Source organism: Tinamus guttatus, unplaced genomic scaffold (assembly GCF_059628265.1).
Source record: "Tinamus guttatus ecotype Peru unplaced genomic scaffold, ASM5962826v1 Tinamus_guttatus_pri_ptg000039l, whole genome shotgun sequence".
Taxonomy (NCBI): Eukaryota; Metazoa; Chordata; class Aves; order Tinamiformes; family Tinamidae; genus Tinamus; species Tinamus guttatus.
The window spans coordinates 972630-990049 of NW_028288573.1; the positions used below are offsets into that span (position 1 = coordinate 972630).

Sequence of the window (17420 nt, forward strand, 5' to 3'; positions counted from 1 at the left end):
AAGCAGCAGGGACACCCTGGGAGGGCATTTCCCAGCAATGAATATTGGATTAGAAGAGCCAAGAGACTGAGGCTGTCCATAAAATTAGACTGATGAGTCATTAACTGTCAGCCTATATCTTCCCAATACATCAATATTTCTATTGGAAGTATACAAAATTAAAAGCACTATTGGGTCACATCTGGCCCCAGAATTTTTGCAATAAAACGAGACCTGGTGCTGTTTTCATGAGATCATTTTCTTTTCCTAGCTACATTTAACTAGTGGCTGACACTGCTGCTCCCTAATATTTCTAGTCCTATCCCTGCTTCCACAGCCCAATATCCCATGCCAGGCTGAATGTTCTGGGTTTAAGAAGTGATGATTTTGTGTATATGTACACTTAATAGCATAACCTCCTAAAAAGCACCATTGTACGCAATTCCTTTTAACAGACACACAAAAGGGAACATACCCCACGTGACAGACATTGCTACTGTCAGTGCAAGGAAAAATTATGCCCTAAAGGGGCCAAGGCAACAAATCCAAGTGGCCAGAACCACCAGCCTCACGAGGCCTTTGGTTCTTAAGTTACTATGTCAAACATACCTACTGAAACATACTGATGAGAGAAAGAGAAAACAGGTTTAAGTACATTAAATGAACTTAGAATATGAAAAGCAGGAAAACGCTTGTCTTGCTTTGGTTATAAGTGAATACATTCTACTAACTTATATTTACCCTTGACTGCAGCTTTGTACAGGGTCAGAGCTGCAAATCAAAAGCAATAGTCTCTTTTCCATGGGACATCAGTGGAACGGGCAGGTATCAACATCAGTAAAAGAGGAGTTAGACTTCCAAAGTTTGTCACATTTTGACACAGGGTTTTCTTTTATTTTGCATGTTTGTAGCTTGCAGTTTCACATCTAAGAAGTTATCTGTTTGAGGCAGAGCTACTCAGACATGTATGATCCACCCCTAGAAAAAGCAAGAGTTCACAGGAGCTCCTGGGCTGTGCACTGGTTGCACTCGCCTGGTAATGCAGGGTAATCCAGTGTGCATCCCACGTGCCTGCAGCTAGGGATGTCAGAGTAGCTTTTCCATCTATATCTGTACCACGGCAGGTATAATTTAGGTGTTTCACAGGTCACTCATCCCTACAGAGATACAACTAATGAGTTTATTGCCACCAAAATCCATTAGTGTTGTATGCACACGTTAATACCAACAGGATCAGTCTCTATGTCAATCTTATTGGCTATAATCTACTCTGCAAGGTAAAGAGTATAAACAGATAAAGAAGGGAAAAAAAAAAAAAAAGTGACAACACTGCAGTTGAGCTTGGTGGCCTAGAAACAAGCCCATGGTGTGAAAATTAAGAAGGAAGAGGCAAACAGAATCATCATTCACTCTATAAGCAGTAGGAAAGTTATTTACTCAGTAAGCAAGAGAAAAGCAGGACTTGAGTATAGCTGGTAGACTGATTATTACAGGCTGGGGATACAAGTGAATGAACACTTAAAGTTTTATACCCTTATACATATAACAGGCCGGGGTGGAAAGTCTGTATTCTGATTATAATGTTTGATGGCTCAACAGCAAAAGACAGTGAAATAAAGGAATAATTGAGGCATTTATAAACTCATTGTGTGACAGTGGCAGCAGCTAACCTGCCTTTAGATAGGAAATGCTTCTCCTAAAGGGCATTTAACAGAGTAAAATAGGTTGTCATGCAAGTTTGTAAGGAACATTCACTGAGGTGTGAGTTTGCATGAAGCAGCCTCTTGAAATACTCAATCAGAGAAATCACTTGTTGGTTGTTTTTCTGTGGATTAAATAGGCTTGATAAAAGGGGAACATTTACGCAACTTAAATCAGGCTGCTTGCAAGCATTGAACACAAAAACAAACTACTGCCTCATCACATGCACAAGTGCCCAGCACATGCACAGCTTTGCTTAGGCGAGGAAGGTGCAACCTGGGCCCTGCACTCTGAGCAATTGAGGCCTTATTAGAACAAGGACCCAACGGCACCAGGGTTTATTATCTGGAGGGAATTAAACTAAGCATCCCCATCATTTTTGTCTTGATGTGGAAAACAGGAGGGTGAGAAGCAGAGAGCATGGCAGAGCGCTGGCGGTCGGAGCTCTCCAGGCACTACCAAGCCGGATAACCCTTGTTTATGGCCCCCTCTGCACAGCCTCCGTGGCCCCATGGTGCTGGTGAATGACCCAAGTGGGTCACCCAAGTGGTGGCTGCAGTGGGGACCCTGCAGGACAATTAAGCACGGGCACACATTTCTCCCTCTCGCAGGGCACATCCTTGAGTTTGCTGCTGCATTCTGCCCCGTGTTTTGCATTTCCCAAGCAAACCCTCTGCCAGGTGAATAAACTGCTTTTCCTGAGGAGCTCTGAAGCCACAATAACCAAATGCGAAGCTCTTCAGTGCCTGAAACTGTCTGCAGAGTAGCCAGCAAATCCAAATGTTTCTCAGCAGCTGGGAGCTCCTCTGAGGGAGTTAGCGACGCCAGTGATACCAGTGCTTGAGTCATTTCCAGGGGAAAAAAAAAATACGCTGATTAAAAGCAGATTTTTATTCCTAAAATTAGCTCATCCTAGAAGAAGAAAAAAGGAAAAAAAAAAAAAGCCATAGATAGAAAACTCTGACTGCTGTTGCAGAACAAAAGGAGAGACTCTGAGCTATTAGACGACCATTATTTCGGTTATTGGCTTTATTTCCTGATCAGCGTGGGAAGCGATGGTTAAACAGCTGCCTTGTGCTGTGCTGTACTGCACAACATGAAAATGTCTTCAGCAGAAACGCACTGTAATTTCTACCGAGTGGGTAACCACATACTGCAGCAAAATGAATGCTGAGTGACAGAAAGGGAAAGCTGATTAATTTTTCTATATTACCCCTGCTCATATTTTTCCCCTTTTGAACATGGTGTTCCTGGCCAGGGCCTACTCAGAGAGCCCATGAAATTCCCTTCCTTAGTCAAGCACACACATGGGCAAGGCGACATGGGCCTTACAGCCCCTACCTCAGCTTCATGTATGACCATATCTTCTCTTTAGCGGATCTGTCCTGCCTACAGCTGTGAGCTACCTGTATTTAAGCCACGGCAAAGAAACCTTTGTAGTTTGGGGGTTAGGTGTAAGGAGAAAGTTGTCTCTGCCCTTCTTACTTGTCCCTCCCAGCTCGTGTGAGGAGGGATTCCCATAAGGAATCATGAGTGCTGGCAACAGGCCAGGCTGCATCCGAGATTACAGATCTCCTGAGCTAGGAGGACTCTTGCTGACCATAGCAGGCAGGTAGAAGGTGGAACAGGAAAAAATCTCTTCTGAAGAGCTGGTCTGTGTTTGTGGAGACAGGAGCAGTTGTGACCCCTTCAAGGTCCACACCAATTTTAGGTAGGGCTCCAATGTGTGGAGTGACCTGGGCATTCCTTTTTTCCTCCAGGCCTGTGGGTCCACTGAAATGCTCTCATTATGCCTTCGCCCTCCAAATGACAGCCCTTGGCTTTCTCAGAAACTAGAAAAGTTCCTTGTGCAAGTTACCACAAGAACAGAAATAACTAAGTTACTCAGAGCGAGTTATTTCCAATATTTTGCCCTCAAGAAATCTTCTAGTTAGCTCTCTTTACTGAAATAAATTTATAAAACAGGCACAGCCATCAATCCTGTCTACTGGAACAAAAATCTCTCAGCTCTAGCTCTCGGTGCTGAAATCCATCTCACACAGACAGAACCACCATTCCAACTCTTTCCATAGATGTAGCCCATTTGTGGCATAGCTCAGGAACAGCTAATACAAGTAGCACAGACTTGACTTAGAGTCCAAGTGCACGAGTTGCCTCCAGCAGCTGCTCCCAATAACAGAGCAGCTGCATCCTCTACTAGGAGGCCACATCCGTACCAGGCCTTTGCCATTCGCATTACTGGACACAGCACATGCAGGTTCAGAGGCAGCTGGAGCAAGGTGCCCTTCTCTGCCATTCTGGCTGGGGCCTGATTTTCAGTTTTCCTGGCCTTGCCTTACAATGTCTTTGGAAGGTTTCTTCTGCATAAGCTTGTTACTGACCTCCCAGCAGCAGGATGAGGAAAAGTGAAAAGCAACAGATTAGTGATGGATGGGCATGACCTTCAAAGAACAGAAATGAGCAGGTGAGTTAAACCATTTCTTCCCCTTTTCTTAGATAAAGCAAAATAATACATCCAGGTGTTTAGAAACAGCTTGGAAATCAAGGGAGAGCTCTGGCTGTGTGTGGTGGGGCACTTGGAGAGCAGAGCCCCGGCCTCTGCAGCCCTATCTGCAGCTTCACAGCAGCCACAGGGTGGGAGATGTTTTGTTCCCCTGCCCTTTCTCTGCAGCCCACACTGAGTCAGGGAGCCTGCCCTCCCACTTGACAAGAAGAGCTCAGTTTGGCTTTGCAGACTTTCTCTTCTATACCTAAGGTTGCCTCATTTGTTCAATCTCTGCCTCCTTCACGCCTGACAGCAGGTTCCTGTGGGCAGAGCGAGGGGCAGGAATGAATGTGCTTTGCTCTCCTGCCCCTTGCTGGGCATACAGGCCCGCAGTAGTTTGGCCTCCAGCTGCCTTGCCCTCTCTTCCTCCACGGGCTGCAGGAGGTTGCCTCGATTCTAGCCATGGCCTCCTAGCTCGTGCTGCTTTTTCAGCCAGGCTGTACATGCTGGCATTGAAGTATCTATCCATGGGTACTTAAAATACTCCTTTGGGAACCTTTGGCAGCCTCCTGGTAATGATCCCTGTGCAGGAGCATATATTGAAGAAACATGGATCTTCTCTACAAGAGGGGGAAAAAAAAAAAGTAGACAGCACAATAGCTTGAATTCAATGTTATGTATGGGATAAAGCTGGCAGAGGGAATGTGAGAGGGAAAGGATGAGAAGATGACTTGGATTGTGCAACGGAAGATGCAAAAGAAGAGGTGACGGTAAGGGAGAAAGATGCAGTAACCAGGACATGAAATGGTGCAGGATCAGATAAGGCTTTAGTTATAGGAACAGAGAAAAGACAACCCTTCAAAGCTGAGTTGGAATAGAAAGAAATATCTCTGCGAAATATCCCCAGAGATGAATGGAAGTCCTACAAGACAGATGATCTGTCATTGCTAGATGCTTTACAAACACTTCACAAGGCAAAGTCTCCCCCAAAGACCTACCTACCAGATAGGGCAGAGAAGAACTTACGGAAAGACCTTTTTCCTGTCCACAGTGAAAAGAGATAGGGATTGTGCTGGTGAGTCCTGGTGTATGTTCCACCCTGAAACAGTAACCCCTTGGTGCAGTGAGATTGCTGAAGGAGCCTGAATTAGGAGATCAAAACAGCTTTATTGGAGGCCGTGGGCACAGATCATTGCAGAGTCAGCAGCCACCTCCAGCAATGAGGTGCTAAATACTGCTGCTCTTCCTAGGGCTGGGGGAAAAAAGGGGCTTTTGAGTGAAGAGTTAATTATAGGGATTGTATCCCATTTCCTCCAATTAAGGGAACCCATCTGTAGAGATTTTAATTAACGGAGAACTTAAGGGGAGTTTCAATTTGGCTGGAGGGTCTTACTGGGCATATTCTTGTCTCCTCTGGTATTGTCTCTAGCCAGGCAGTCATTAGCATTTCCCATTAAAGACAGAGTTAGAATCAGGGGTGGCAACAAATGACATGTGGACAGAGAGATTTTTATACAAATGATAGTACATATTGCTTCTTTCCTTCACACCCACCATCTTCCCAAATTAATACAATTGCTAGCTACAAAAATCATTTTTATAAAAAGGATGAATGGTATAATTCGTGTGCACGAAGATTAAAAAAAAAAAAAGATATTTTACCCTGTGTAATATATTATGTATAACTAAGCCTGGGGTGAATACTAATAAGAAAGATCTAAGTAAATCCTTTTATTCTTTTGTATCTAAAACATTTTCAGTCTACTGGTTTTCTACATGTTGTAATTGAAACTTACCCACATCTCTGTTGATCCCTGTTTTCTCCTGCTTCCTTTAGGTATAGTCTCTCTTCTGATAAAGACTTTTCACTCTGTTTAACCTGAGTTTCTACTCTACTAAAACTAGCAGTCCCAGTAGGAAGAAAAAAAAAAACAACTTGAAGTACATACATTACATGTGGTATGTGCCTAAGACACCCTAACACACTAAAGTTTTGCTGCATAGCTTGCATAGCATATCCAAAAGCCCAAATCACTGGGCATCTTTTCCCTGTCTTCAGGGGGTTTTGTATCTGAACTATGTCATTTTCTTCGGTCACAAAGCAATAAAGAGTTCCCATACTGCTACCTCCTGCCATAGCCCACTTAGATTTTGTTTGGTCTGAACTAACTAGTTCTCACAACCAGGTTCCCCAAGAAAGCTCAACATCCTGCACACTGGTAGCAGCTGGGCTGGCCAGGAACAGATGCGGGATGAATGGGGGAACTGAATCCTCTCCTTCCCATCCTGCAGATAGTAATCCTATCAATAGGATTGCTCCTAGTCCATCCTAACGGGGAAGTGAAGCACTATAACTAAAACCATGAACGTAGCGATTCAGTCGCAAGGCTCCACCAGGTCAGCCTGGCATGTTTATCCTCTGCAAAAACTGCATTCAATTCCTTTAATACTCTTCCAATTCTCAGACACTGTTTTCCATTCACTGTCTTTAATGAGCCATTTAGTTCCACAACAATATCCAATGCATCAGTTTCCTTCAAGAGCACTGGAGCTTTTATGGGTCTTCTTTTTATTATATATGTGGCTATATATACCCACATGCGCATAACTATATGTGCGCATAGAGTAGATTTCTTTCCTTTTCCCTGTCTTTGGAGTTTTTTTTCACCATGTTTAACTTCAACTTCTTGGCTTCTTGTAATTACATGGCTTTTGATTACCTTATCGATTACATGGCTTTTGATTACCTTATCGATTTATTGGGGCCTGAATGTTCTCTCTTTTTCTTTTGCAGCTACTTGAATTTTCCTGGTTGTTCTCAACATTAGTTCCATCTTATAATAGATTTATCTCAGGAAGAATATTCAGCAGCTTTCCTGTCATTTCTTTTTCTGGGTCCTTGTTAGCCATTGCCCAAAGTGATATACTCACCCTTACACACCAGTTTTCTGGTAAAACACATTCCACAGCAATGAAGTATGTTTATCTTGACCTTCGGAGAGCTAATAGGAATCACAGCTGAAATATAACCTCTGATTACTATTTAGGAGATTTCCTAGCATCCGTCCTCCTAACCAGGTTGGTTACTTACAGCCTCTGTAGACAGTTCTGCTTTCCGTTCTTCTTCATGCCTATTCAGCTCCGTGTGCTATCATTCTCAAGGCAAAAGCTTTACACACTATCAGTTCTCCTTCTCAATGCCTGGAAGGTGCCACAGTTGCCTTTACTACTCAGTCAAGTATTACTGAAAATGTGGTAGATGATAGACAATATGCTATGCTATACGAAACATCAAGCCTTGTGGGGTTTGAGTAATGCAACTTCTCCTGTGGGAGCAGTGCAGAAAAGCAAACCAGCTGTCTGAAAATATGAGCAACTAAGAGCAGTTTCAATTACCCAGAAAAGAACTTTATAAATATTAGCAAATTACGCCTTACCTCTTTTCACATGGACAGTGGCAACTCTTGAGAGAGAGAGCTCTGTAGATCACAGGCACAATGTCTGAGGGAATTCTAAAGGTCAAGAATTCAAGAGTTATTTCAAAGCTATCTGCTTAATTAGAATAAAAACATACTCTGCTATGCATAGACAGCTACAAGAACTACAGACAGAAATTAAAGAGAATGATTGGAGAGAAAATTTGCCAGAATATCCTCATCGCACACAATGTGGAAGGAATTTCAATGGAAAATAAATCTCCGCCCCATCCAGCACTTAATATCCAAGAGAGATGCCACAATTGTCAGAGAGGAAAAAAGGACACATTTGTATAAATTCATCATATAAGAAGAGACTGTTTTGGAAATTAGTGCCCTTACATACAAGAAAATTTCTTTGGCAGAGGTGGGAATCTTAGTTTCATTGTTGGGGCATGGGAGGCTGAAAGAAATTCATGGATCATAACTGCTGCCAAGTTAAAACTCACCATGTCATGATAGTTGTAGAGACATAAACCCACTGCAGATCATCTGATAAAAATAGCTAAGATGCATTGGGAATGGAACCCATTCACCACCTCCTTGAAACCGCAGGAATCTCTCTCCATTGTAAATACGCTCCATATGACAATGCCAGCTCTTGCAGGAGTGATAGCAAAACATAAATCATGCTAACTAGCAACAGGGCCCTCCAGACAATGCAAAATGCCTATAAACTGAGGCTTGGTTCTGCATTCAGAGAGCTGTGTCTAAACTTAGAGCATCTGCTAGGGCAGCAGGAGACAAGAGTCAAAACTCTGCTCCAGATCACAAAGAAGAGAACTTAAACTTTGGACTTTGTGTAAGAAGTGACTTCTTTAACCAATGGCATAGATATACTCACCTACCTATATGTTTAATTGGTAGCTATTTAATGGAGATGTGCTCAGTTTGTCTAACAGTTGAGGTCCAGGTAAGAAGAGTAATAGCTTGAATTTAGGCAGGAGATGAGCTAAAGAGCCAGGGTAACTATTTAGAAGAGGTTATTCACGCATCTTCCAAAGGCAGTTGTGTATTCGGGGCAAAACTGGGCCTTTACCAACATTTCAAGTACTCAAGCGCCCACTACAGATACCTATTTTTTTTGTGGATGGGACACTAAATGCTTGCGTTCTACAGGCAGCATAAAAATAAGGTGCATGAGGACAGTAGACTTGGGCCCAAGGGAAGAAAACCTCAAATTCATAATCAAGGTCTGAATTCCATGGAAATCCAATCAAAGTACATGTACTGATGACAAAAATCTCATTGAAATAGGTTTTATCCAAGATATAATTCAGCCAAGTCTGAGCCTCTTCCTCATTTAGAGACATTCTCAATCTGTATTTAGATCCTGAGGTTTGCTACGCAACTTCGAAAATCCTGGCAGATTAAAAAAAAAAAAACTTCCATGGCTTCATTTTGGTCATGATTTTCCACATGCATTAATGAGGGGAGAAAGAGGACATTGATGTCTGTCATAGGCACATGCTCTAACTGCCCACTCACTCAAAGGGACTCGCATGTGCCTTCCGAAAGGCCTTCCGAAACCGCTGCGGTTTCAAAACTGCATTCTGCCTATCTGGATACCCAAACACACATTTCACTGGGATTGTAGGCACGTGACAAAATGCCTTGCAGTGCAAACACTGCACAGTCATAAACATAGCATTTCAATGTATCTTTTTTCCTCTCTACAGACTTAATTACTTCAGATAGTGTTTTATGGTATGGAGTATAAAACTGTAATAAACCTTTCAGACACTACTTTAAAACACTCACTTTACCACTGGAGAGATGATTTTTTAAAACGTTAATCAATAGTTTAGTCCTTATAACAGAGGATTAAACCAGGGCTTTCCAAAGAGTGACCATCTGCAGGCCGCCAGGCCTGCTAGCAGCCTGCGAGGGGACTGCTAATGGCAGCTGTGCCCAGGGATCCAGCTGCTGCCTAAGGCCCTGGCAGCTCCGACAAATTAAGTAACAGGCCGGAGTTCTCCCTACTGTAATTTGGAATGGAAGGACTCCACAGCACCACAGAAGGAAGAGACGTCGGCTTTACGGAAGCTCGCTGAGGTTCACCCTTGTCTGCCACTCAACTTCCATCTCTGCACTTTCGGTTTTCCTTCTTTCCTCTCTAAGATATCTGTAAAATCTTTACTTATATTCATCATCTTTCTTCCATCCGTTCACAAAGCACCCTTGACATTCCCTCCCCTTGGGTAGGGCCACCCGGAGGTCTCAGCGCAGCAGTGATGACGCTGGACAGGTCAAGCCCTTTCCTCAAAGCAGCACTATGTTTGTATGTACCAGCAGGTCAAGATGATTGCTTAGGTAGAAATATAGTGAGTCCAATAGGTAAAAGGCACCTGAGAAACACATACAACACACGGAATGAAGTGCTTGCTATGGCCATGTGCTCTGAAAAGTGAAAGCTTGGGCAAAGCCAGCCTCAAGAAAATCCTCCCTCTCCAACTGCTGACTAGAAATTCCTCTTTTGCTATTTATGTATGTGTTTACTGGGTGCTCCCTGTCAAAACGATCAGTTAATAGGATTATCTTTTTTGTTCTAGATGTAATTAGCAGAGATAGGATCACGGGAGAGAGGAGCAGGCTGCACTGTGTGTGCAAGCTCCCACTAACCGAGCTCCTCTGGGGCATCCCTCTGCACGTCGGCTGCATGCAGGCGTTTATTTCACAGCCCTTTGGCAACAGTTCCTGATTATGAAATTTATACCTAGATGCAAGACTTGTTGCACTCAAGTAAAGCAATGTCATTCTGAAGAGACATGTTCCTTTTTCATTTTTTTTTCCCATCTTCTTTTCTGTATCTTCCCTTGCCCTTTTCTGCAGAAGAGTCTGTAAAAATTAATGGAAGCAACCGCATTTGCACTTTTAAGTTAATGTTGGATTAATATTGCATTTTAAATGCACACAACTGCACTTCAGAAGCTCAAATCACTTCAAATCAACATTAATTTTTTTTTGTGTGTCTGCTAAAATTTTCTCTGTGCTTTCTGGATCTGTGGAGATTTCCTTTTTCCCTATAAATTTTTCAACATACTCGTAAGTTCTAATTTCTGTGGAAAAAAAAAAAACCAGCAATAAACTTGTAACTTGAAAGCTGAGTTACAGGACAAAGTGTGAGAATTGTGTTTGCTTGGTCTCTTAAGGGAGGGTATTCTTGCCAAAACAAACGTTTCTACCGGAGATAAGGGGCACAAGGGAGACGGAGGAGCTTCTCTTTCTCTCCTGCTCCCTTTGAACTAATCTCTTACGCAGTAAAACACAGCAATGGGGCTAAATGACCAAAAGTTTGTGAGTAAAAGCCCCAGGAATGTGCTGGGTCTCACCTGAAGGCAGCTGAGCTGAGAGGAAACCCCCGAGCTCCAGGGCCCCAGTGCCCCACTTCAGCCATGAGGATCCCAAGGAACAGACACAGCCGAGAAACTCTTGCAGGTAGTTAAAAGCTTGAGCACATTTTCAAAAACCAAGTTTTAAGCAATGTAAAACTTGCTTAGAGAGAAAATGTCTTCACGCAGCCATGCAAAGAGCACACCTCTCCTGGAAGATCAGTTTGAGAGCAGAAGAGATGCAGTTTCTGATTTCTGAGTGCAAAGGCCTAGACTTGCAACTATTTATTTATTTATTTAACATATTTCACCTTCCGCAGCCACTAGCAGAATACACTGGATCACTCAAGAACTGTTTCTTTCTCTCAGAATTGAAGCTTTCACTCAAAGACAGCGTTTCTTCTCTGCAGGCTATTTACCAAGACAGACATTCCCCTTTGTGGAAAAGTACTGGGAATTTTGTGCTAGAGGTGGGCTACACCGAGGTGATGCATTTCGGCAAATCCTCTTGCCATCCTTTGCTTGCAAAATCCTTAGTGCCAACACGGAACAATCTGGCTCTCAGAGCACCATCTAGAGATCAAATGTGCAAAAGCAGGGGAAAAAAGCAGGCAAGTTTTGAACAAGGAAACAGCTTGGCATTTGTCCTCAAGCAGCAATTTGCTTCAAGTTAAAAATCATGAGACGTTCTCCAAGTCTTTTCTCAAACTCATGTGACCTAGGACCACTTGCTCGTAACACCATGAGCCCAGAAGAGTGATATAAAACAGCCAAGCCAGTGTGTAACTAGTCACCTTGTACAGACTACTACAGAGGGAAAACCTGTGGCTCCAGAAATTTGTATTTTTATGCCTTGTAACATGGTAAGCCATTTCTTGCCCTTGTCTCATATTCAGAGAAGTACCAGGTTGTTTTGAGCTGAAAATTTTAACAAGTAGGATAGCTTCAAGCTATCTAGAATATTTTAGTCTAATTTGACATGTATAAAAAATAAAATAGCAGTTTTAAACAGTAAAAAGCTCAAAGAACTTGTGAAATGGGAAATGGCAAAAATTCTCTGACTTCTGCAATTTACTGCTGAGTACCCCTACCAGAAGCTGAAATGTGTATATACCCAGGCATACAGCTACAGCTGTGGCTGAGGGAGAAGCAGAGGGGCCCCTAACATCACACGTGTCCATCATAACGTGTCCAGTCATACTCTGTAGGGAACTCAGATTTATGCTGGACTGTTTTCATCCCCCTCCTCAAACTAAACCAGTAATAGTAACAGTGGGTAAGCAGATGGCAATGGTGCTCCTTCGGAAGCACTCAGGTCCTGGAGGCTTCAAGACACTTGCATGGAAGCGTTTGCTACAGTTGTTCCTACCCACTTGAAAGCACTGGAGTAGAGGGTGGTTTCCAGGAAACCGCAGTCTTTGACACTTCCCCACTCTCAGCTCCTGAAACACCAAGTTTCTCAGAACTAAGTTTTGAGGAGCACATCAAGCTCAGTTACTGTATTAGATGCCCCACAAGGAGCCATCAGTTTCCTGGCCTTTATCCACAGTAGCTTTATGAGGAGTGTTTAACTCTTCTGTAAATATTGCAAGGGGCGTGCAAGTGAATACTCCTCACTGTCTTTAGTCAGTTTTATGGTGTTAAAAAGCACAAAGTTTCAGCTTTTTGTGGTGACAATAGCCCAAGGAAAAAGGGGGAAGGGAAAGGAGAAGCACATAAAGCAAAGCACTCTTACAAATTTAGCATTAGTCAGAAGCTAACTTAGCTTCTCTCTCACACCCCCAACAGATCACTTCTTCCACTGCAGTCCTAATTTTCCTCTGCAAGTCCAAGATTTGACTGCAGCCAGAAGATAAATCTTCCTTTCAGATTTAAGAAGGGCAACATTAACTCACCTTAGAATCTCACTCCTCAGAAATTTTCTTCTGGACTGGTGATATTTAATAACCACATTTTCTCATCTCGATTAACTTGCTCTGGGGGAGTTCCACAGGCCGTTCATTTCAAAAGGCCACTGGAACATTTTGTTTACGATTTCACAACACCCAATAGGAGCTTATCTTGACAGGATAGAGCATTTCCCACAACATTACACGCCTCTGGTCTGACTTCTCCTTTTTAGATTACTTAAATGAGCAGGAGAATGGTGCAGTCTGTTGGTTTATGTATGTTACCAGGAAACCTCTCCCTTCTGGTTGGATTGACCTGTGGAAAATACTTAACATCTGCTTCTCCATTTGCAGTGTAGAGGGTTTTTCCTGAAGACCAAAGTTCTCTGCCTTAATGTATATACCAATACTTTTTAGTAGCACTTATTTTTCCTATGGTGTCCAAGTCAGCATGCAAAGATATTTACATTAACTATTATCTAAAAACTATTCATAGATAGAAGCATGGCAGCTTGCCCTGCTGCACGTATTGTCAAGCCGTGAATCTGGCCTGAATTTTACCTCCAAGTGCCCCACGTCAATCCCATGATACTAGGAAGAGATAAGAGATAATTAACTCCTCACACCTGAGAATAATTTGTACACCCACTAAAGTAGACAATTGACCTAGTTTTATATAGATGTAATAATTCAGACTGTTTCTTCAGAGATCTGAACGTTCTGAGACTACATTAGATAACGTCCTTGAAGGACAGCAAGCCACATGCAAGAAAGACTGCAAGGCTACCAAGTAAGGTGTAAGTATAGAAAAAATGCATACAATTTAAATTCTGCAGAAATACCTAATGAATCCGACTGGGGAAAATAATGCAAGAATATTACATACAGTTGCAAGAAAAATGGCCAAATAATTTGGACAGCTTCTTGTTTCAGTATCATGAAACCGGAGTGAAACAAACTGGAAGCATGTACAACTATATTAAGCTGAAACATTATGTCTCTTTTTTTTTTTTTTTAATAATTTTGTTAGGAAATATAAACCTGAGCAACAACATACATAGAAAGACACAGGTTATCTGTATATACAATTTTATTGATAGGGTCATGTCGTTACTGAACAAGGCAACTGCGAAATACAAGGACTGGACATATACATGATAATTTTACAACTCGACAAAAAATTGGCATATGACTTATATACAAACGTGTTTATTAAAGGCTGCAACTCTACTGTATTTTGATTAAACACAGTCCTAAGCAGTTTTATAATGTAAGTATGAAGAAGCTGATCGTATAGAGGTCAAATTCTGAAATCTAAAAATAGTAATAGTTTAAAAACTTTAAAACCTTCTATGTCCATCCATTTTACAGAACATCACTACAGCTTTTCCTACTACCATATACATGAAAGATTATCAAAAATATATTGATGGGTCTATCGCTAATCATGAATGCTTATATTTACATTAAGTTAACAAATTCCTCACCAAATATTTTATATACAAAACTCAATTTCCCCTTTGTGAAAGAGTCATTAAAAAGTTAAAAACCATAGAAATGCCAGTTAGAAATAACACATTCCAAAAATTGGACTTGTTTACAACAACTGAGAACAATTGAAAATAATTTATGAAAAGCATGTTGTTTTAGTACAAGTACTCTCACAACACTTCAGGTCCAATGCAGAGCGGCAGAATTGTGTCCTGCGAGTTCTGTGTGTGGTGTGTCCTCTTCCAACAACACTGCAATTAAAAGAAATAAAAATCCCATTTAAGCAGTTTGTCACATATTCTTTGAGGAAGGCAGAAATAATTTAAGGGACTGACACTCTTTTCCCTCTTCTCAGTGTAGTGAGCACTTTTGCAGGTTCAAATGACTCCAAACTCTTATTCTTGCTCCTTTGATGCCAATGGGAGAAAAAATCCTGCTGAAGTACTACCTCTGTGCTTTATTGCTAGTCACAAAGTGTGCACCTATTTGCCAGCAGTGCTTTTCAATCTTGCCTGACTTCAAATCCCATTCTAATGCTCTTGATGCCCCTAACAGAGAATCAGCCTTCTCTGCAGAACTAGACACCTCTCCAACTCATCTCTCCATTGAATAGGAGCTTATAAAGGAGGCAGCTGTTCACTCTACAGGCATCACCTTTACAAAGGAAAAGGAATTCTTACACTTAAGGAATTCTGCAATACAAAACATGGATGCTGAATGAAATCTACACATATTCAGAATTAGACACCTATCAAAACAAGTATTCTCTTGGACTCATGCTCCGCTTCAGCCCATCCGAGTGCCAGCAGCTGTGTTGAGAACATAAAAGCCACTTGACACAGCCCCATATCTATGGGAAGAACAGGAGCTGGCTCAGGCAGCAGGGTCTCAGCTCACTCCTCTGAGCAATGGAGAACGGGAGGCTCCCAGGGAGCAACGCTGGAGCTCTCTACTGAATCAAGTCTGTATAACACAACTATTCATAATGCACCCCAGTAACTTTGTCAAAATGCCGATGCTGCACTACAAGCAAAATTAGATCTTGCTGTCAAAATCAAATAAAGGATTGAATTTGTTATTTTATCTCTAGAGATGCTGAAGGTGCTTTCTGCAAGCGCTGTATGGCCTATCTCCCAGTTCCACCAAAGGCTCTACACCCGTTATGTCTCTATCCGTTACTTTCTCCGAACTCCATAATGACCAGTTCTTAACTATGGCAGATAAGGATGGAATGACATGTCACCTGCCTTATTCTATATAACTCCTGGCCCTGAAATCTTGTCCCTTCTCATTTCAGACTGACATCCTTTCCTGGCTTCCCTTCTGAGCAAGTTAAAGACTAGCATGTTAAAGCATGTTAAAGACTAATTAAGTGATTTTTCTAATTATTCGAACTCAAGCTCACAGGGAAGGGTATACTGTCTTCTGTCCTCTTCCCTTCTCCCTCCTTCCAAGTAATTGTATCCAAAGTGCAAAACGCAATCTTCTTTATGTTGATCATTTCACACAAATCAAAATTTACACAATTCTCTACTTTTCTTGACAAACTCTGCCAACCTAAGCATCCTGTTGGGATTATGGACCAGCGACAAAAAGTCTCCAGGACAAGAAACCAAAAACTACATCAGTGCTGCTGGATTTTTGTTTGTTTGGGTTTGGTTTAAACACAGCCTCTTACAACATGGCCTTCCCAATTTGCACACCTAAAGCTTTACTCCAGGTCCTGGGACTTTCCTTTAAGCTCTGTCAGTTTTCTGGTGCAGCTGACTGTATGTCCTGACAAGCAGTGTTGCTACAGCCTAAGGCAAGATTAAGAGGCAGATAATACATGAGGCTACATAAGGCATCTCTGCCAATGTAAACCAAAGCATGCATAGTTCATGCATCTCTTTCTCTGGCACCTCAAATAAGGTATGTTATTTTTCTATCTTGATCTAGCCTTCTAGTTCATGTCTCCTACTTTGCAAGTTTTCTAGGGCCAGAATTCAGGCTGAATGTTTGCACAGCACTGGAAACTGAAAAATCTGCAACAATTATTTAAAGTACTTAGCATTCCAGCAATACAAATGGTTTTAATAGATGCAAAAATCTGTACAATCACTTACTGACAACTAACAGGATAACTTTGAAGTTTCTCAGTTCTTACCAGTTTAATTTGTGCTCTGTCGCTGGACTTTTGGCCCAATGCTCTGAGTTTCTTCTTCTGGATTTGGGCGTTTGCCTGCACTAATGCCAGTACCAAGGGATGTTCTTCCTGATAATTTAAAACCAATACTTAAGACTCTATTGTGCCTTTATATGTATACAGGAAACCTTTTTTCTTTAATTACCTGTTTGCAGTAAATGTGATTGTTGATTGTCTCCATGAGCGTAGTGTAAGATACTACTTGCTGGACAGTAACCTGTTCAGATACAGTAGATATTTATCATAATAAAATTTAGAACCAGAACTAAGGGTACAATTACATTCTTTAAGATTTATTAAAAAAGCCAATTCATTTTCAACCATCACCATGAAAAACACTGACGAAAATCTTGAATGAAGAAAAGTTCAAGTAAAAAAAAAAAAAAAAAAAACCAACCCAAAACTCATGAAACAACATCCAGTAATTCAAAAGTGCTATTATTAATTACGTGTAAAGCAATGTATTAGGATATATTACCTTTTCCTTGTGGCAAGCATAAGGTGTTTGGGTTGTTACCATTTTCTAAGCTGCTACATAATTTAACTTTTGTACTGCCAACTCTCATCATCCTTTTTATTAAAGATTTGTTAAATAATGTAGCTTAGCTGTGGAAAAATGGAAGTTACATAAAGACACAAACCATTTTCTTGTTCACGTCAAGTGGCAACCCAGACATGGACCCTTCTGAATAAGTAAGGGGGGGGGGGAAGAAAAAAAAAAAAACACAAAGGCAAAAGCAGCAGCAAGTTCTCTTATTCTGAAGAGTTACTGTGTTCCAGTTACGTTCTGGGCACTTAAAGAGCATTTCATGACTCATTAATACACAACCTCCATCAAGACTGCAAAAGACGACAGTTGGGATAAATCTGCCTGCAATTTTG

The 17420-nt window shown here is 41.6% G+C and overlaps 1 protein-coding gene across 1 annotated transcript in view; it reads right to left on the bottom strand.

Moving 5' to 3' along the window:
* Window positions 1-13934: 13934 nt before the first annotated feature.
* The window catches only part of CRY1 (cryptochrome circadian regulator 1), a 34583-nt gene continuing 31097 nt past the window's right edge, over window positions 13935-17420 (bottom strand). The window contains exons 12-14 of the mRNA XM_088535349.1: window positions 16684-16755; window positions 16500-16607; window positions 13935-14604 (exon numbers count right to left, since the gene is read on the bottom strand). Coding sequence (XP_088391475.1) covers window positions 16504-16607; window positions 16684-16755 — 176 coding nt within the window. The 3' untranslated portion in view covers window positions 13935-14604; window positions 16500-16503. The remainder of the gene's footprint in view (window positions 14605-16499; window positions 16608-16683; window positions 16756-17420) is intronic.